General features: G+C 38.5%; 1 protein-coding gene across 1 annotated transcript in view; it reads left to right on the plus strand.

The window, feature by feature from the left end:
- The first annotated feature begins 1163 nt into the window (after nucleotides 1-1163).
- tnn (tenascin N) overlaps nucleotides 1164-21422 on the plus strand; it is a 56671-nt gene continuing 36412 nt past the window's right edge. The window contains exons 1-5 of the mRNA XM_062979424.1: nucleotides 1164-1576; nucleotides 3053-3424; nucleotides 9024-9287; nucleotides 13134-13316; nucleotides 14773-14862. Coding sequence (XP_062835494.1) covers nucleotides 1171-1576; nucleotides 3053-3424; nucleotides 9024-9287; nucleotides 13134-13316; nucleotides 14773-14862 — 1315 coding nt within the window. The 5' untranslated portion in view covers nucleotides 1164-1170. The remainder of the gene's footprint in view (nucleotides 1577-3052; nucleotides 3425-9023; nucleotides 9288-13133; nucleotides 13317-14772; nucleotides 14863-21422) is intronic.

Genomic DNA, 21422 nt, shown 5'->3' on the forward strand with positions numbered 1-21422 from the left:
ACTATACCACTATACTGTAATATTATATCTATATATATAAAGGAGTAATGGTGTCCGTTCCTCCCACTAAACAACAAAAGTACAAGCCCCAGAACCTAGAAATTTGGCAACACAACCCACCATCCTTGCCCTTAGGTTTCGACAACAAAAAGAAAAGAAAAATAAAGTCCTAATTAGAGGGAGAGAAATAATTGTTTTTATCCAATTGCTGCCACTTAGAAGGCTAAGCTCCGCCCACTTGGTCTCCTAGCAACCCACTCAGCCCAGTGTTAATAAAAGAATAAAAAATAAAATAAATACAGATACAATAAAAAAATAAAAAACACTAAAATAATTAAAAACACTAAAAATTAATACAAGAAAATACTATAATAATAAAATAACTAAAAATAATACAACAAAATAATAAAATATAATAAATAAAAAAGATAAGTTACAATAAAATTAATTAAAAAATACAAATAACGTCAAATAAAAATTCCACAACAACTTTTAACCAATACCACCACCACTTTGCCACAGCAACGCGTGGCCGGGCACAGCTAGTGTAATATATAACATATAATTAATATTATTATATGATATTATTGTTAGTATTCTATTGTATAAAATGATAATATTATTATCAGTATTATATGTATATACAATATATTATATTATTAAAATGGATATAAAAATATTATATTATAAATGAGGGCGAGGGACAGGTAAATTACCTTGGAGGGCCGCATCCGGCCCCCGGGCCTTAGTTTGGGGACCCCTGGTCTAAATGCTTTTCATAACCCATTGGTGTCAATTAATTCATGATTAAATACTCTCCTCCTGCAACTCCTCTTTGTCTGCATATAATAAACTAACTTGTCAATGAACAAATGTTTTGGGAAAGTCTTGGTTTACCATTCCCTTTGTTCACAGAAAATAATTTAAAATGATGATACCTGGACTGCAGTCTTGAGAGACATATGCAGTCTGAATCAGCTTGGGCAATCAAGGCATTTTATTCTTTCTTCTGTGTGTGTAGATCTAATATTATATAGTAAGTTCTGAGTTGCTGATTATTTATTCAATGTATTTCCTGTTATGTTGAAAGAATATTAAATATTGTTTTAATTTTAAGATTTTGTTCATTTTTTCTTTTTCTTTTTCTTTTTGTGGTAATCACAGAAAAAAATGGTAATTTTGAATTATCTTCTGACTATTATACTGCACTATTCACTGTCTGAAGCCTTGTCACAGCTCGCTGCGCCAACTGAAAACTGTTCTGGCAAAAACCAGAAAATATCTTTTAGCCATTCATACAAGATCGATGTGCCCAAGTCTAGCCAGATCAAGGTGGAACCAGATCTACAACCCCCCCAAGATGATAGCCATATTCTCTTGGCTGCTGGTGAAATGGATGAGGGTGAGGAGCAAAACATTATATTCAGGCACAACATTCGGCTCCAGACTCCCAAAGGTGACTGTGAAGTCCTAGGGCAGCTCAAGTCTTTGTTGGAAAGGCTGGAGAAGATGGAGATGGAAGTGACACATCTGAGGGGGCTCTGTAATCCTCAGCGGTGCTGTGGGAGAAGCCAAGGTAAGAACTGTGCATTGTGACTATGGTATGTTGACAAAAGCTGCACCGCACAAAACCAAATGTGGTCCACGATTTATTGTGGCCTGTTAAGCACTTGACAGCACCATGTTCTCACAGTCCCAGATGAATATGCTTGTAATATGTTGGTGACAGACTAGGTTTAGCTTTATGGGTCACAATGTATGTTTTATCTAAGCTACAATTATATGCTTTAATTTTGGAGTCTTTTATGTAGGTCTCCCTTCATCTAAATATTCTAAAAATTTGACTCCTCTCTCTAAAGTACTGTGCCTGCTTTTGTTGTTTGTTTGTGTTCCATCACAAAATTGTGGTATTTTGAAATGCTTTACAGTAAGAGTAGGCAATTATTGTAGTCCAGCATCCCATTTTGTCCTTAAGCCACATAGACTGTCAAAAATTTCAAAAAGCCCAGTAAGTATTAGTCAGTCCAATTGTGGTTTTGAAAAAATGAGATTAACAAGATAGTAAGATCTGCTACTCATTTAAAAGATGAATAGCAGGTCCTGTAAGCTTCCAGTATGGGTAACTTGTCATTTGTTTTATGCAGAAAAAGAGTAGCTCAGGAAATCTGTGGGTTTGGAGCCCCCCCCCCAAAAAAAAAAAGAAAAGAAAAAAAAGAACCTACCTTGGGGATTTACTTTGCTTGCCTTCTTTACAGAGCAACATGAAATAGGAAACAGAAGACACAATAGATGCCAAAATCAAATTGTTAATTCGGACTACAGGAAGCAAATCAATGTGACTTTCGTTAGTATTGAATTCCCAAGATCCTTTCATTTAACTAAGTCTACCTTATATTGCATAGTTTTTTTTATTTATGTGTTGTTTATCACCAAGGCATTGAATGTTTGCCTTTTTGCCTGGAAGCCACCCTGAGTCCCCTTGGGGAGATAGGGTGGCCTATAAATAAAGATTATTGTAGGGTTGTTGTGTGTTTTCCGGGCAGTATGTCCATGTTCCAGAAATATTCTCTCCTGATGTTTCGCCCACATCTATGGCAGGCAACCTCCATAGCCTGCCATAGATGTGGGCGAAACGTCAGGAGAGAATACTTCTGGAACATGGCCATACAGCCCGGAAACACACACAACAACCCTGTAATTCCAGCCATGAAAGACTTCGACAACACAAAGATGATGATGATGATGACGACGACGACGACCTATTGAAATAATAATTGGACTGGGCAGAGATAGACAAAACATGGCCCACCCGATACAGTAGCCCGTCATTTCTAGCCAGCAGAGGCAATGGTGAGGAAGGGTAGAAGTTGGAATTCAGCAACATCTGGATCGTCGCACCCTGACTTAGGCCAAAAAGAATGAGACTTATCTCCAAATTGGTTCTTGTGCCCTTGTTAGGATGACTGCCAAGTTCATTAACTGATAGTCTTCCTAATTTTTCTTTTTTTGTTTCCCCTTTGCTTGGTTACTTGGTTCTGTTCATGTTGGGCAGGTGTTTCCTCCTGCAGTGGCCATGGAACCTTTATCCAGGAGATCTGTGGCTGCAACTGTGATGAAGGCTGGGAAGGCCCAGATTGTTCCCGACCCACCTGTCCCAGAAATTGCAATGGAAATGGGCGCTGCATTGGTGGCCGGTGCATTTGCAACACTGGCTATGCTGGTGAAGACTGCAGCCAGCTCCTGTGTCCCGAGAATTGCAGTGGCAACGGACTCTGTGTCAATGGTGTGTGTCACTGCTACACGGAGTTCACTGGGGATGATTGCAGCGAGAAGAGGTGCCCTGGTGACTGCAGCGGTAATGGATATTGTGACACTGGGGAGTGTTACTGTGAGGATGGTTTCACTGGCCTTGACTGCTCTAAAGGTAAGAGGCTATTCTCTGGCTTGTGAGATGGGGTAGTTTAAGGGTAAGCATTTTCCAGTTCTGTCCACTTGGATTGTTTATAGAAAGACTGGTGATGGGAGAGGTGACATTCCAGTGGCCTATCGAGATTTCTATTTCTCTGGATAAGGGAAAGTTTTCAGTGTATACCTCAAGATCTTTCGACTGAGCAGATGTTCTGTTAATGGGGTGGCGTGAATAACCTATTTAATCTATTTTGAGAAAGAAAGTATTTATAAATAGACATTAGGATTATTTTCCCATCACAGTAGATGTCACAGTATTTGGGAGTGTATGATCAGTTTGGATTGTTGAGGCTTTGTTGCTAGTTTTGAACATCAGTACTAGGGGTGTAAGAAACGGCAGAAATTTGTTTTGTTTCTGTTCTGTTTTTGTTTCAAATCCCCTGGGTTCGGTTTTTGGGAAGATTCCTGAAGATTAGAAGGGGGTGTGTGTTTGGATACGTAATTCGGAACTGTGAGTTCCATTTCTGTTTTGGGAAGAAATTTCCCAAAAACAGAACCGGGGGAAGGGGACCCAAAATTCAAAACAAAAACAGTATGGATTTCTGTTGTTTTGCACACTCCTATTCAATACTGAATGAACGGATTGGTAAATATTTTAAATTCCCTTCAGAGTAGCTCTGACTTATCTTTAAGAGGGGATAAACTCACATATTACATTTTAGCCAGTATTTTGTTTTAGTTTCAAAGTTTTATTATCCAGACTGTGAAGCTGTTAGAAGTAAAAACCTTGACAATTTATATGTTCTTAGGATGGCATTCTTAGATTGACAAGAATATTTGATAAAAAACAAGAAACCTAATAAGTTACAATACCACATGCAGTAGTTTTACTGATTGCTTCATTATCAAATGCTATAAGACTAATTCCAACTTTCAAATACTGATTTCAAATACTGTCATTATCTTCTGTTGTCGTCACAGCTCTACATTCTTCAAAGAAAACATATTTCAGCACTGGTTGCCTTAATTGTGGTCTTAAATAACTGTACCATTTGCACAATTATAGGTTGTGTTGCCAAGATGAGCTGGCAGGGCAAAAGTATGAAACGTTAAGGTTGTGGCCTCAACACTCTAGCCAGTAACACAGTGCATAAAACCACAAGGATGTAGTAATGTAGTAATGCATAAAGATGACCACACATGTATTATCTTGATACAATTTTTTGGGCTTTGGGTTTGGAGCTGTCGTGGCCTTGGCTGAACTGATCATTGACCTTTGCCAGGAGAATAACAATGGTCCTCCTGGATGTCTTGATAATTTTTTATATCATCAGGAATGGTATTTTGCTGGATGGACTACAGGTTTGCTGGGATCTGCCACAATCTACCAGGATGTTTTCCAAGATGTGGCATCATTTGCTTGACTCCATTGGAAATGTGCAGTGGTTTCTTCGGGGTTTCATTTAATTCTCATGTTCTCTAACATCTCTATTAAACTTCTATGTGAAGCCATCAAGGCATTTGAGCAAAGTGTCAAGAGAACATTGATGGCGCCCAGGTTTTACCTTCCCATCATTGTCAAGTAAGACTTTGCTGTGCTTGTTATACAACCCAGCCCAACAACAAAAAATGTTCTTTGTATTTAGACCTGTTACTTGGGTTATTTGGAATGCTGATTCAGAAAATTGCAGTTGATAGACTACATCATCTCTAGTTTCTTATGACCTCATCACAAAGGGTTTAATTCAGTGGCATGTGCCAGTTTAATCCAGGTCACCTACGGAACCCGCCGGCTCCCATAATATGATGCTGGTGTGGCTCTGTGAGTGAAGGAGGGTGGAGCCGCATACCATTGGAATCCATGGGGGGAAGCTGTGTGCTCCACGTATGCTCCCCGCTTCCCCCCATAGGATCAGCTGGAAGAGAAGCTGTGTGATGCGGGGCATGGGGTACTGGGTTCCACACGCACCCTTATGAAAAGGAGTGACTCTAGTGGCTTTGTGATTAAGTTGTTAGATATAGTTATTATGGTTTTCTATGGTTTTCGCAGATGGCGATGGTAGATGGCATATGTTCTGTATCTCAAAAACCACAGCTGATAGGGAAAAACTGGTGCCATTTTTTTTAATCAGCAGGTCAGCTATACCCAGAAAGAGGTCTAACATGTATATTCGCCATTGGAGGCAGATATGGGTTGGATGAAGGCTAGTAAACTTTTACTGAACCCCAATCAGAGAGAAATATAATGGTTGGGTAATTCTTGGGACTGGGATTTGGTTAGGATCTGGATGGGATCACACTCTGCTTAAATAATAGGTTTGTAGTCCATGTTGTAGATTCTGGTCAGATTCTGAGTGTTCAGATGAGGAGGAAGGGAATGCTGGGAGAGATTCAGAGGGCCCAGAGGAGACTGGAAACCGCCCAGAGAGAGATGTTTTGGAATCTTCTCCTGGCAGTTCCCAAGAGATTTGAGACAGCGAGATCCATTCCCTTGGGAACCTGCCAGAAGTTTAGGCTGGGAGAAATGAGGGAGATGAAAGTTTGTCTAGGTCAAGGCGATTGCAGTTGTGCAGACAGAGCATGGAACAAAGACATACTTGCTTTCCCCAGATAATTGGAGATAAGGAACGGAGAAGCGGGTGCATGAGAAATGATGAAATGGGAGATTTTTGGGCTTTTAAAAGTGGTTCCTGCTGGTATAATCTTTTTGAGAGTAATGCAGCATTCAGGTAAAGTGTTCTCGGTTTCTTGGGCCTGTGTTCTTGGAATTCATGTAATTAAGTTTCTAAGCTTTTCTTGCTTCTCGTTCCTATGGGGCATAGTTTGCCTGCTTTGGATTCATGTTACCTTGTTTTTGGATATCTCTGTGGATTGACTTTGGAGACTTTCTTTGAATGTATTTTTAGACTCTCAGTTTCTATAGGAATAACCTTTGAACTGTGATTCCCTCTTTTGAATCTGCTTGCTTTTTATATACTCTGCTTTTAATAAACTTTTACTTATTGGATTACCTGTGTTTAGTTTGTGGTGAAAAGAGGCTTCAGGGCCCTAGTGCAACAGTCAAGGTACTTCATCTATTTCTAGATGTGAATATGGCATCCATGACTTGGAATACTTTTGTCCAGATTTACCTGATGGGCCAGATGTGACAATTCCCAGACAGAGAGAAGATTGTCACATATCCTGCACTAACTGCTCCTTTGAATTATTGCAGCACTCTTTTTCTGTTGAAGATGAGCCAGAAACAGGGCTGGGACTCTCATTGGATGATGTGAAGTGACCATTCCAGGAATGATTAATTCTCCATTTTCCTCTCTTTGGGGTCACTAGCAATTTTCCTGGCATTTGGGAAGTAGCTGGCTTTATGTAGGGGTGTGCCAACTGCTTTCTGGAGTAAGTAATCCACTCGCTGAAGCCTTCCCATTGATGGGTGGGCAGGAACTGTACAGTGGGGCAGCCTTTCACTTTCTGTGATGTAATTGTTTTGCTACTTATATTATTGATTTTATGATGTATTATCTGTTATTTATTGGTTGGATGCTATTGTACTTAGTATGGAGCCCCGGTGGCGAAGTGTGTTAAAGCACAGGGCTGCTGAACTTGCAGACTGAAAGGTCCCAGGTTCAAATCCTGGGAGCGGAGTGAGCGCCCGCTGTTAGCTCCAGCTTCTGCCAACCTAGCAGTTCGAAAACATGCCAATGTGAGTAGATCAATAGGTACCGCTCCGGCGAGAAGGTAACGGCGCTCCATGCAGTCATGTCGGCCACATGACCTTAGAGGTGACAACGCTGGCTCTTTGGCTTAGAAATGGAGATGAACACCAACCCCCAGAGTTGGACACAACTGGACTTAACATCAGGGGAAACCTTTACCTTTACCTTTTATTGTACTTAGTATTCTATTTGTCCTGTGATTTCTTTTTTATGAAGGGTGAGGAGCAAATAATAGTAGAAGAACAAATATATAAATATCATTGATAGGATTAATGTAATAAATTCTCTGGCCTGAATTTTACTATTAGTCTTAGTTAAAGTAGACCAATTAAATAATAGAATCATAGCACTGAAAGGAGCTGATGTGCCATCATTTAGCTGCCCAGACTCTTTTTGAAACTCACCAAAAAAGATTCTCCCACCTCTCTAGGAAATTGATTCCATTGCGAAACCAGAGTTCCTTCTAATGTTCATTTGAAATCTACTGTAATTTAAGACCATTACATCTTGCTTTGTTCTCTGTGAAACCAGAGAACAAGTCTTCCCTCTCCTCTCTGTAACAGCTTTTTGGGTATTTGAAGAGTGCTATAATGTCATCTTATTTTCTCTTCACCAGCTTATTTTCTCTTCACCTTTCTTCAAGTTTTTTGTTCCGCATACCTCTTATCATCTCTATCACTCCTCTCTGAACCATTCCAACTTGTCTATACTCTTCTTAAAATACTGGTAAGTCATCAAGAACTGAATGCAGTATTCCTGATGAGATCTTCTCGGTGCAGAATATAGTGGGACTAGCTTTACCAGTTGAGTTTGATCAGTAAAAACACAAACATGAAAGATATAAAATGGTCAAAATGATTTGAATTTGAAGAAAACAAAACTGAATTTGAAATCAATTTATGTACAAAGTCCACTTAATTGGAAAACTGTACAAAATTTCTGTTGAAAATGAAACTAAAGGATGAGTAAGTGAAAGCTATGTATAATTCAGATGGCAAAAAATGTTGGACAGAAAATTGAGGTGAAGAGATGGGAGAGAATGTGATCAAAAGAATTAAGAGATATCTAAAAAATTTATTTGAAAAACGATGTCTATAAAATGATGTATAGATGATACCTGGCCCCAGTTAAAATGGTGAGGATGTACAAGGACACTAAAAAATTACGTTGGAAAAGTGAAATGCACTAAGGTACTTTCTGTCATATGTGGTGGATGTGAAACAAGGCAAAACAATATTGGATACAAAATTAGTTGCAAGAGATATTTAGAATCGAATTATAACTACACCCAATTCTATTTTTACTGGTACTTCCAACTAAACAAATAAAACCCACAAATTTTGAGTTTATTACATGATTATTGCAGCAAGACTACTCTGCGGTATGCACAAAATGGAAAATTAAACAACTACTCCTAAAAGAAAATTGGATTATGAAAGTTTTAGAACTGGCAGAAATGGACAAATGATGTTGCTTGCTGAAAGAGAAGCCAACTGATTACTTTTAAAAAAGTGGGAACCATTTATTTCATGTATATAAAAAAAGAAAATGTCAAAATGCTGGCAGTTTTGAAGATAGAGTAAAAAATTAAGACAAAGCTAGAACGAAGAAACTCTAAAATGACAGATTAATGGGATTATAACAGTATCTTAGAGGTGGTAGGTGGAGCATCCATTGTAATCTTTTTATTATCATTTAGATGATTGTTTTTCAATGGAGCGCTTGAGGAAATTAGTTTAAACTGATGTAAGTAGTCATATAGATGGAAATTATTGTCTTTATCAATTGTATAATAATACGTATATTGATAAAATAATAATAAATATATAGATTTATTAAAAAGAATTCACTGGTTGCTAGCTTAGCTTCTCCTTTTCTTTCTCTTCCTTTTTTTTGCTGCAGTGCTTGCTCCTTGGAATGTCCGTCTCCTCAAGACCACAGAGGATTCCCTGGCTATTGGGTGGGATAAGATGATGGAGGTGGACTATTATATCATCACTTACTTTCCCATTGGATATGAGGCCTCTGTGAAGGAAGTACGAGTGCCCAAAGACCAGGTCAGCCACGAGATCCTGGGCCTTCTTCCTGGCACCAAGTATGTAATAGCACTTCGCAATGTAAGGAAAGGCATTTCCAGTGAGCCAGAACTCCTGCAAGCCAGCACAGGTAGGAGTGCTGAAATACTCTTGTCCTAAGATCTGCTAAGCCATTACTTCAAACATAGTTTGATGTCTAAATATATAAAATATTGTTGGTGACTTGCAAGCTACAGTTGGAAACCAAGTTTGGAAGTGAGTTTACGATTCGAGGTTTGTACTATTTGACCATCTCTGGCTGTTTTAGGCCTATGAAAGCCCATTTTTTTCAACAGGAAGTGATTGGAATGAAAATTTCCAGATCATCTTTTGTTAAAATATAGGCCTATTTATTGGGCATCATCAAGTTCAATTTAAGGTTTGATATAGGGGCCATGGTGGCACAACCGGTTAAGCCTCTAAGTTGCAGAACTTGCTAACTGGAAGGTCAGTGGTTTGCATCCGCGGGACGGGGTGAGCTCCCATTGACTTAGAAATGGAGATGAGCACAACCTCCCTGAGTCAGACTTGATTAGACTTAGTGTCAAAGGAAAACCTTTACCTTTATGTTTGAACTGATTCCACGTATTGTATATATTTTCTTTGATTTTATTACTTAAGGGAGCTAAAATTTTAAAACAGCGCATTATAAAAATTGACATTACAATAGAATTAAAATATTAAGAGGATCAAAACAATTTAAAACATGGCACTTAACTCTATTAAACAAAGACTGTGGGACATTGCCCTCTGTGAGCTGCACTCTTACTCATATGTTTCTTATTTCCCATGTACCCTGGGCCCATGTGCTGGGCCTCTTCAAGAAACGAATTACAGTAGAGTCTCACTTATCCAACGTAAACGGGCCAGCAGAACGTTGGATAAGCGGATATGTTCGATAATAAGGAGAGATTAAGGAAAAGCCTATTAAACATCAAATTAGGTTATGATTTTACAAATTAAGCACCAAAACATCATGTTATACAACAAATTTGACAGAAAAAGTAGTTCAATACGCAGTAATTTTATGTAGTAATTACTGTATTTACGAATTTAGTACCAAAATATCACGATGTATTGAAAACATTGACTAGAAAAATGCGTTGGATAATCCAGAAAGTTGGATAAGTGAGACTCTACTGTATCTTAAGAACTTGACTGTGGCCAAATATCTCTGCTTGTTCTCCAAGGCAAGGTGCAATGTGTTCCCATCCGAAGAGCTTCATGGTAGGTTTGTGAGAATCCCATACAATGCAAGACTTTGCCCATGCAATAACCAGTATGTTGAATGTATGTATCATAGCTTATTGTCCTACAGTTTTTATAAACAGGCTTGGCTACATCTTATTAACCTACTACTGAGAAACTTATCCAGTAGATCAGCCCAATTCCATGTAAAGTTTTTATTAGCAGACAATTTCCCCCATGTGATCTTGGCTGTTGCCAAATTTCTCTCTGAACTAGCCAGGATAAGACAACTTTTTGTATTAGAATCAGGATGAAACTTGTCCTTTATCTATTTGCAGTGTCCTTAACATTGTTCATATGCATCTTGTATTGTATTGTTCATATGCATCTTGTATTGTCGTCCTGCATTTAATTAGTGTTATCAGTTTATTAATCTGTTTGCAGTTGTGCACTTTTTACTGCTGGGCCAATTGGATCTTTGGACTGTCAGAAAGTTTTGATTGATTGATTGATATACCTAAAACTGATAAAAATATTTCAATTAAAAACAATATTGCACCTTTAGTTCTAAAAGCCTATCAGGATCTTTAAAAAGGGTTTGCCTTCCAGAGAAAGGACAGCCAGGTATCACCCATTTCACTTTATTATTAAGATATATTTTTTTACAATATAGGATAGTGTTGAGCATTTATATGGAATTGCTATCTGTTTCTGTATGTTCTATTCGTATGGCCCCATCTTTGTTTTCAGGTGCTGCTTCCGAAAATTGGTGCCTATACAAATAGCGTTTCAGAAGTGCATTATAACACTTTATATAGTTTAGTGTTGTTAGTCACTGTAATAAATATATGGCTTATGGAATAATTTTAATCTTTCTGGGACTGCTTAATTTTCAGGGCAAAAGCTTTGCTTATATCTAAAGCAGTGGTTCTCAATCTGTGGGTCCCCAGATGTTTTGGCATTCAACTCCCAGAAATCCTAACAGCTGGTAAACTGCCTGGGATGGTAAACTGCCTGGGATGTCTAGGAGTTGTAGGCCAAAACACCTGGGGACCCACAGGTTGAGAACCACTGAACTAGAACATGATTGCCCTGCTTTATATAATGCTGTAGACCAGGGGTCCTCAAACTTTTTACGTGGAGGGCCGATTCATGGTCCCTCAGATTATCATTTGAAAAAAAAATGAACCAATTCTATGCTCACTGCACATGTCTTATTTGTAGTGCAAAGAAAACAAAAACAAAAAAACAGAACCCAGCAACAATTATTTATTTATTTATTTACTAACTACATTACCCCACCCTCTCTCACCCCGAAGGGGACTCAGAGCGGCTTACAAGTTGTATGTACATACAATATATTATATTATTAGCATAGCACAATATTAGCATTATGTAATACTATATTGTACTATACCATTATACCATAATATTATTAGTAATATTACATTTAATATATAATATATAATTAATATTATCATATTATATGATATTATTATATTGTATTATTACTATTAGCTGCCCTGAGTCCCCTATTGGGTGAGAAGGGTGGGGTAGAAATACTAAAATAAATAAATATTATATTGTATTACATTATAATATTATTATCAATATTATATGTATACACAATATATTATATTATTACTATATCATTCATTTACAATATTAAATTTACAATATTAGTAAATGAAAGAACAATACAATATTTAAAAATAAAAATAATTTTAACCAACATACTGTCAACTTATCAGGATTGCAGTGGGAAGTGTGGACCTGCTTCTGGCCAATTAGACAATCAAGTAGGATTGTTGTTGTTGTGCCTTCAAGTCATTTCAGACTTTGGGTGAGCCCAAGTCTAAAACTGAGGGCGGGGGCCAGGTAAATGGCCTTGGAGGGCCGCATCCGGCCCCCGGGCCTTAGTTTGGGGACCCCTGCTGTAGACCATAAGATAGCAGCAGTAGCACAAGCTACATAATAATAATAATAATAATAATAATAATAATAATAATAATAATAATAATAATAATAATAATTTATATTATGTGTTTTCTTTCAACCAAAGACAATAGGAAAACTCCTAGTGCAAATTCCTTAGCTTTCCTATCTTACAGCCAAGGATTTGCATTACAGTAGAGTCTCACTTATCCAAGACTCGCTTATCCAAGGTTCTGGATTATCCAAGCCATTTTTGTTGTCAATGTTTTCAATATATCATGATATTTTTGTACTAAATTCGTAAATACAGTAATTACAGCATAACATTGCTGCATATTCAACTACTTTTTCTGTCAAATTTGTTGTATAGTTTAAATGTAAATTTTTGGTGCTTAATTTGTAAAATCATAACCTAATTTGATGTTTAATAGGCTTTTCCTTAATCCCTCCTTATTATCCAAGATATTTGCTTATCCAAGATTCTGCCGGCCCGTTTAACTTGGATAAGTGAGACTACTGTATTATCTTCCATGTCCACAGTTTTCTTATAATCAATACTCTGCACCTGTGGCGCAGGCTGGTTAGCAGCCAGCTGCAACAAATCACTCTGATCAAGAGGTCATGAGTTCGAGGCCAGCCGTGCCTGCGTCTTGTCTCTGTTCTATGTTATGGCATTGAATGTTTGCCTTTATGTGTGCAATATGATCTGCCCTGAGTCCCCTTCGGGGTGAGAAGGGCGGAATATAAATGCTGCTGTAAATTTGAATAATATCCTATTCTTGATAGATACATGGTGATTCCTCTTTTTTCCTAGCTGTGTCTGCCATTGGTACAATCTGGGTCACAGAGAAAACAGAGAATTCGCTGGAAGTAGAGTGGGAGAATCCTGCGACAGAGGTCGATTATTACAAACTCAGATTCAGTTCATTACTTGGGGAGGAGAAGGAAGTGATGGTTCCCAAAAACAATGATGTCAAGAGCAGATATACTATCACAGGTAAGCAATAAAGTGCTGTTCATATGGAATTAGAGAATGGAGGACAACAGCTGAGTTTTTTGAAATTGAAAAATCTTGTATGTGTTTGTTATTTTTTAAGTTGTTTTTAGCTTAGCATCTGTGACCGTGAATAGTCCTGAACCTTATTGCTAGTTCTAATTTAAAGCAGACCCATTGAATCAGTGGGGTTTGCATAAATGTACCATTCAGTAAACTGATTCAGGGTAATCTGTAGAATTAACACAGTTTAACACCATTTTCAATACCAGGACTCAGTGCTACAGAATCGTGGAGGTTGAATTTTATAAAGTCTGTAGCCCTCTCTGCCAAAGGATACTGGTGCCTCATCAAACTACAAATTCCAGTATTCTGTAGCGTTGAGCCGTGGTACTTAAACTGCAATAACCTACAGCATAGTTGCACCCTAGATAGTGTATATGCACCCTCAATAATTCTGTTCTAATTGGTTCTAGCAGCTTAGATGTTAGCCATACAGTTGATGGAGAATCAAAGAATCATAGTGTTGGAAGAGACCACAAGGATCATAGAGCCCAACTCCTTGCTGTGCAGGAATACACAATCAAAGCACACCTGAGAGATGTCCATCCAGTCTCTCCTTAAAAACCATTAAAGAAGAAGTTCTCACGGCACTCCTAAAATGGATATTAATCTGACCGGGCAGTAAATAGGTCCTTCCCCCCCTTTTGAAGATGTAGACAACATTTGCCTTCCTTGTCTCCTGTTATCTAGGAATACTAAAATATTATTTTTGATGGTTCTGAGATTATTTTTACCAGTTTTTTTTAATACCCTTTGATGTAGTGGACCTGTTATTTATGCACATGTAATGCTTATCTGATCTTGGGGGCTCTGAAAACAATGTAAAATGTGGCATATTTTGATTAAATAAAAGCAAAATAGAAGACAACCACGATCAAATACATACATTTAAACAAATCAAAACAGTATTTGAATTCGTCAAAGTCCTGATGAAACCATATAATTCTTGTTACCTACCTGAAATCTAGGGATAGGGCCACAGTCAAGGCATATCTAAAGGAAAGATTCTGTCTTGTATATGCACCTGCCAATCTCTCATGGTAGCTAGAGGTATAGAGGGCCTTTTTATGAAGGACAGAAGACAGGTTCATATAGAAGGAGAAGGTCTTTCTGAGTTCTTAGTCTCAAAATGTTTAGAGTTTTGAAGATCAAAACCAGCATCTGGAAATGGTCTTCAAAAACAATGGCTAATACAGTTGATTCAAGACTGGCGACACATGTCATTAGTTGCAACTTACCTTTCCATTATCTTTACAGAAGATCATCTTTCATATGTATCTTGTACAGATAATAAAAAAGAGGATTTCAAAACACAAGTCCCCTATAAATCTGGACAGAAGAGGAAACAAAAGACATTTGACTCATTATTATCTGCCCCCACCTCCTCTCTTTACAGGCCTGAAACCAGGAACACTGTATAAGATCACTGTCATATCTGTGAAGGGAGAGATGGAAGGGAAGCCATCCATAGTGAACGGCTGGACAGGTAAAAACAAAGATTCTTGGCTATAGTGTGATGAGGTATCACTGCTGTTGTTTGTCCCAGCTATCACAGCAGTCTATCAAAACACGATCTTTCTAAGTTTTCCAAGCTGCTCCTAATCTGTGGCAACACATTCAGACTTCGGATGTTAATATCTTTAACAAGTAATATTTACTTACAATCAGTATATACTGTGGGATTGTGTTCACTAGTTTCACTGCTGACTCCACATATTGCACAGACACCATGTCACTGTGTTGGTGCATGCTGCCGTGTCCCTCTATCCTCAAATAGCCCCAAAACCTCCAGGGTCCTTTTATTCAATCAAACACTGGAGGCAAGAGATTGTTCAATAGGTTTATTTGATCTAATCACCCTGCCGGGTGAACAAGGAAAGTGCCACACAAGACTGAGATGCAGCTCAGCTTTATAGTCAACACCTTGAGCATACGCACAGGATATTTTCAGGCTATTTTCTCTGATTCATGCCTCATCTCTATCTTTTCCTTTTGTGCCCTTCTGGCACTAGCTCTTATTTGTATTCCTGCGCCTGCTTTTCCTCAGCAGCCGATTCCCCCTCCTGCACCCCCCCCCCCCCTGCTCATTACTAGGCATTTTTCTTTTGAACTTCCCCCTTGTCTGAACTCTCTGCTTTGGCTGTAATTTTTCACTCCAAGACCCCTAGTCCTTGCTGGCAGTTTTCCACTTCAGGCCCTAGTCCCTTCATTCTTCCCTTTTCTTTTACATATTGGATTCCTCCAATACCCTGTTTCCCTGAAAATAAGACATCCCCTGAAAATAAGACCTAGTAGAGGCTTTGCTGAATTGCTGAATATAAGGCCTCCCCCAAAAGTAAGACCTAGCAAAGTTTTTGTTTGGAAGCATGCCCGCCAAACAGAACACCAGAGCATGCAGGATCGGTAAATGTACATACCATAGATTGTTGTACATGGAAATAATGGTAATAAGAAATTTTTGATAGGATGCACAGTTTGTCTGGTGATGCTGGTTTTTGATGACAACTACTGTACACTATATAATAAATGTTCAATTTTTTTTTGTTTAACAATAAATGTGAATTCTTCTTTATGGAAAAATAAGACATCCCCTGAAAATAAGACCTAGCGCATCTTTAGGAGCAAAAATTAATATAAGACACTGCCTTATTTTCGGGAAAACACGGTAGTTCAATACATTTGGAAGGCATGGTGAACCTCATCCCTTTGATTGTTTTGGTGATAAGGCATTGAACACAAGGGATCAATCATGGGATAAAAATAGTATACAATATAGCAAATCCAATCTTTTCCAAGATAGAAAATAGAGAGCCCAATCTTTCAGGTTTGAATGGAGACATGGACTAAAGTTTTCATTTTTAAGTGATCTTGGTGATAAAATTATCCTTGTCATCTATTGCTAAGGTTGAATTTTCCATAGAAACTTCCCTTGGGAGTCAGCAAATAGTCTAGAGCTATAGGTGCATAATCTCTCAGTGTCAAAAATAGCAACTGTGTGTTAAATAAACCAGTGTGGGCATAGATTTACTCTACATTTGTTAACTATAGATGTGCTGTAGATATTTTTATTTAAACAGCTTACTTGATTGAATGCTCCTCCATATGAATGCATTCATTCATTTATAGACAAACTTTGGACAGTGCGGAAAAGTTTAGGTAAGAATCTTTCCAAAATGTTCAGTTTTTGTGTGGAGATGCAACTGCCTAGAATATCTACCTGCATAAAACCATAGAATCTAAGAGTTTAAAGAAGTTGGTCATATGCAAGACAGGAGCCTCCAGTGGCCTAGGGGATAAAAGCCTTGTGACTTGAAGGTTGGGTTGCTGACCTGAAGGCTGCCAGGTTCGAATCCCACCTGGGGAGAGCGCGGATGAGCTCCCTCTATCAGCTCCAGCTCCATGCAGGGACATGAGAGAAGCCTCCCACAAGGATGGTAAAACATCAAAACATCCGGGCGTCCCCTGGGCAACGTCCTTGCAGATGGCCAATTCTCTCACTCCAGAAGCAACTCCGGTTGCTCCTGACACGAAAAAGAAAATGCAAGACAAGCATTCATTATCTTCATGATAAACCACACTGCATCTCATGTGATTTTCCTTCACTGAAAACTATCCTGAAAGAAGGTGTCACTATGCTGCAGACTAAATTAGTTTTATATGCTTTCTCTTCCTTCAGGAAACAATGTGTGGTGTGTGGTATGTATGTGAGACTCTGTAAGGGAAGAAATAGCAATCCGTAATGAAAAATATCAAACTCTGCAAAAGCCAGTTCTGAGTGTCCCGGGACTATTTTATATAAAATAACACAAGTGCATATAGCTCAATTATTGTTTTATAATACAGGTCCGCCAAGTCATATTGGGTGGCACAGAAGCACTAAATGTGATATTTGATCATTGATGCCATTTGGGTTTCATTGTGTAAGCCAGTGGTTCTCAACTTTTGGGTCCCCAGGTGTTTTGGCCTACAACTCCCAGAAATCCCAACCAGTTTATCAGCTGTTAGGATTTCTGGGAGTTGAAGGCCAAAACATCTGGGGACCCACAGGTTGGGAACCACTGGTGTAAGCCAACACTTCATGTTTCTTGATCAAATCATGAACACATAGATTATTCTTTTGGACTCTAAATCTAAATCTGGTCTCAAACATTTGGATTACACTAGTTCTCCATAAAAGATGTATTGCTTTTTCCTTTTTCTTGCTTTACTGATTCCCCACACCCCTCTACGAAGTGGAGCAACAGCGGCGGCTGTCTGACGAGATCGTCAGACATGGGACCCAAGCCTAAATAGTAAATTCATTTGTTCTTCATATTTAGCTCATACTCATAGTGTGAGGAAAAATTTATATGCACAGTGTTTTAAATCATGGATTAAGTAAAACATATCAGAATGTTTCCATATTCAGAATGATCTAAATCTAAGTCAGTGTACAGGTTGAGTACCCCTTAGACTTTGTTTTTGTGGCTGCCACAAACCATGTTGATTTGGTTGATGCTCAATGAGATATTCATTGAAAAACTGTAGCAAAATGTACACCTTTTTCCATGTATTTATGATAGAACCAATAAGGAAATGACATGTATAACCCAGGAACAAAAAAATGTGTTACATGGTGTAACGTTATTATACTTGTTAGGGGCCCTCAACTAATAGACTAAAAGAGATAAAGATATAACACTAAACCTTTAGAATAAAGGAATTATCTCAGCTTGAGAGGAAGGTGATACAGAGAATACACTTCAGGTTATGTCCATGTCACAAAAATGGCAGAGACTGCAGAAATGACCGAGTGGGGAAGAGGATGGTTTTGGAGATATGGGTGTAAATTTGGTGGAAGTCTTTCCTGTTTCCATGTTGAGCAGTTGAATAAAGAAATGGGTTACCATACTTTAGATTTTCTAAATAATTCCTCTATTTTCCCCGTTATTTTTCCCCAAAATGTTTTTACCCTTTGACATTCCCACCACAAGTAAACATGGAATTAATGTGGATGGGGATATTAGGGAACAATAAAATTAATGTAAAATATCAAGATCTATTCAAAGCTATGATTCTTGCAGGGAAGGCAGTAATAGCTTGGGGCTGGAGAGACAAAAAAAGTGGAATATGGTGAATTGGAATAACTATTTGTTTGACCAGGTCCAATCAGAAATTATTGCAAATGTAACCTCTGAGGATAGGAAGGAAGATAAAATGAGGAAAATTAAAGAGAAATGGACAATATATTCAGATTGGATAAAAAGTGGCAAAGCCAATGTAACTATTGTACAGAAATGGGAAAAGTTGTGCTCATGGATGGAGTTAAATTTCTAATGGAATTGTGGTAAGGGGTAGGGGAGGGGAGGGGGGAGGGAAGGGAAGGGGAAAAAAAGAATGAATAGAATGATGATATATTAGATATGTGAGTAGACAATATAGAAGGGAAGAGGATAGAGAAATGTGATAAAAGCTAAATGATGTGTAGGTATGAACATTTGTATTAAATGTGCAATATACTCACAACATGAAATATAAGATAATATCAATAAAAATATATTTTTAAAAAAACAAAACCATACTTTAGATTTTGGTTTGCACTTGAGTTTTATGTTTTTCCCAGGCCCACTCTTCTCCTGGAAGATCACTTGGATAGTTCAGTTTCTACTTTCCTGTGAAATCTCCACCTATAGAATATCCTGGGCATTGAACAAGATAGATCATATAGTGTTGAACTACTACTCTGTGGTTTGATTCATGAATTAAGGTTCTGGTGTGATGTTACTCGGACCATGAAAATGCAAGTTCCGGTTATGCGTTGTGAGGTCTTCCATCTGCCATCAGGAATGTGTTCTAAACAAATGACAGTGTTGATGTGAGAAGTGCTCTTTCATGTTACTTTTAGATGCATAGGTCAATTTTCCAACAGTTCAATAATTTGATTATTATCAGCAAACTTGCACTTTCTATAATTATCTGTGGAGAGTGCATATCCATAGGGAGACCGAGGTGCTTGTTTATAAAGCTATTGTTCTCCCAACCCTGCTGTATGCCTGCAAAATGTGGACCGTCTACAGACATCACACTCAACTCCTGGAAGGATCTCATCAGCGTTGCATTTGTAGAATCTTGCAAATCTCTTGGAAAGACAGACGGACAAATGTCAGCGTGCTGGAAGAAGCAAAGACTGCTAGCATTGAAGTGATGCTCCTATGCCAGATACTACACACTCGATCTTAGCCAAAAGGCTGAGAAGTGATGCTCCTGTGCCATCTGTCAGGGTGGTGTGTGCACGCTGGGCTAGGTAGTTGAATCTCTCCTCCGTCACCCTGACTGACTTGGTGAGTCAGCTTCTCTTCTTCTGCTTACCCGAAGGACCACCTGATGCAGCAGCAAAAGTGGCACCAACAAACGACAGCTGAATCGTTGATTACTGCTGATCCCAGCAGGTCTAAATACTTTATTTTACATATATACAGAGTTACTAAGAGCCATAAGTCTCCGGAGACATGGCGCTTCTTCTCAGCTCGGCTCGGCTGTTATCTCTACACACTGGCACCTCCCGCATTCCTGAGTTCATAAGTTCCGGCCAGACAGTTCAAAATGGAAGCCTTGACCTATTGGTCCTGTGGGCAATCAATCAAGCAGGCTTGTGCTTAACCCTTACGCTACTAGAATGCTTTGCCAGAAAAACACACAGTTGCAAACACCCAACAGCTTAACTTGATACAACATTTCAATCTAATAACATAAACACACACTAACACCATCAACTCTGCTGGACTGGCCACGTTGTCTGAATGCCTTGATCACCGTCTCCCAAAGCAGTACTATACTACCAACTCAAGACAGGAAAAGTGATTCAAAGATTGGTTTAAAGCCAACCTTAAAAACTGTGGCATAGACGCCAAGAACTAGGAAGGCCTGATTCTTGAGCGCTCTAACTGGAGGTCAGCTGTGACCAGCAGTGCAGTAGAATTTGAAGAGACATGAATGGAGGACGAAAGGGAGAAACATGCCAAAAGGAAGGCGCATCAAGCCAACCCTGACCAGGACTGCCTTCCATCTGGAAACCGATGTCTTCACTGTGGAAGAACATATGGGTCAAGAATATGGCTCCATAGTCACCTACGTACCCACCGCCAGAACACTACACCTAGAAGACAATCATCCTCGGACAACAAGGGATCACCTAAGTCAGTAAGTAAGATGTGAAATGTAGCTGTTAGAACTTTTTTCTATTGCCGTGAAAATTTCGTACCATTCTTTCTCTTAAAGTTGGGTGGTTATAGACATGCATTTCAGTGTCTTCTGTCTGCACCTCATGCCTGCTATTTGGAGTGTTGCATTTGGTTTTAGATTTACTTTAATTTACTTCTGCTTTCAATGTTTTCTTGGCCTGTGAGACTAGAACACAGAGATTTTGCTTTGTTTAGGGCAGTCGATCATTGCTGTGGAATGTCCTGATCTTGCAGATGATGCAGCCTTTTAAAGAGCTTTGATCTGAACATTTTGTGCTTTGGGTTGGTTATGGCAAAGCAGCTTCTGGAAACTGGGAAGGCAATCTAAAGGGCATACATGGAAAAGCAACTGAGTAGTCTTTGCTGCCAAAATACAAAAAAATCTAACATATATTGTAGGATCAACAGCTTCTGGGATCCCTGTGGTTTCCTTTTCAGCACCTATAAAGAGTATTTTCTAATATATATTGTAGAAGGCTTTCACAGCTGGAATCACTGGGATGTTGTGTGGTTTCCGATCATTTTCTCTTGACGTTTTGCCTGCATCTGTGGCTGGCATCTTCAGAGAATCGTTTTTCTAATATTGATTGTACTAGTACAAAATAAACAATAATCCAGCATATTAACAGCTGCTGGGTATTAATTAGTGCTTATCGCCCCCATAGTCTTAACTCTACATTTGTAAAAGTTACCTGAGACCTGGCACCAAAGAAATAACTTCAACTAAATAGTTTTTTATGTTTAGAAAAAATCTATGAATATGAAACAACCTTACGTGTAACTCTTTATTCATCTTGAAGTCTTTTCTCAATGAAATTGGAATTAA

Source organism: Anolis carolinensis, chromosome 4, assembly GCF_035594765.1.
Source record: "Anolis carolinensis isolate JA03-04 chromosome 4, rAnoCar3.1.pri, whole genome shotgun sequence".
In the NCBI taxonomy this organism is placed as follows: Eukaryota; Metazoa; Chordata; class Lepidosauria; order Squamata; family Dactyloidae; genus Anolis; species Anolis carolinensis.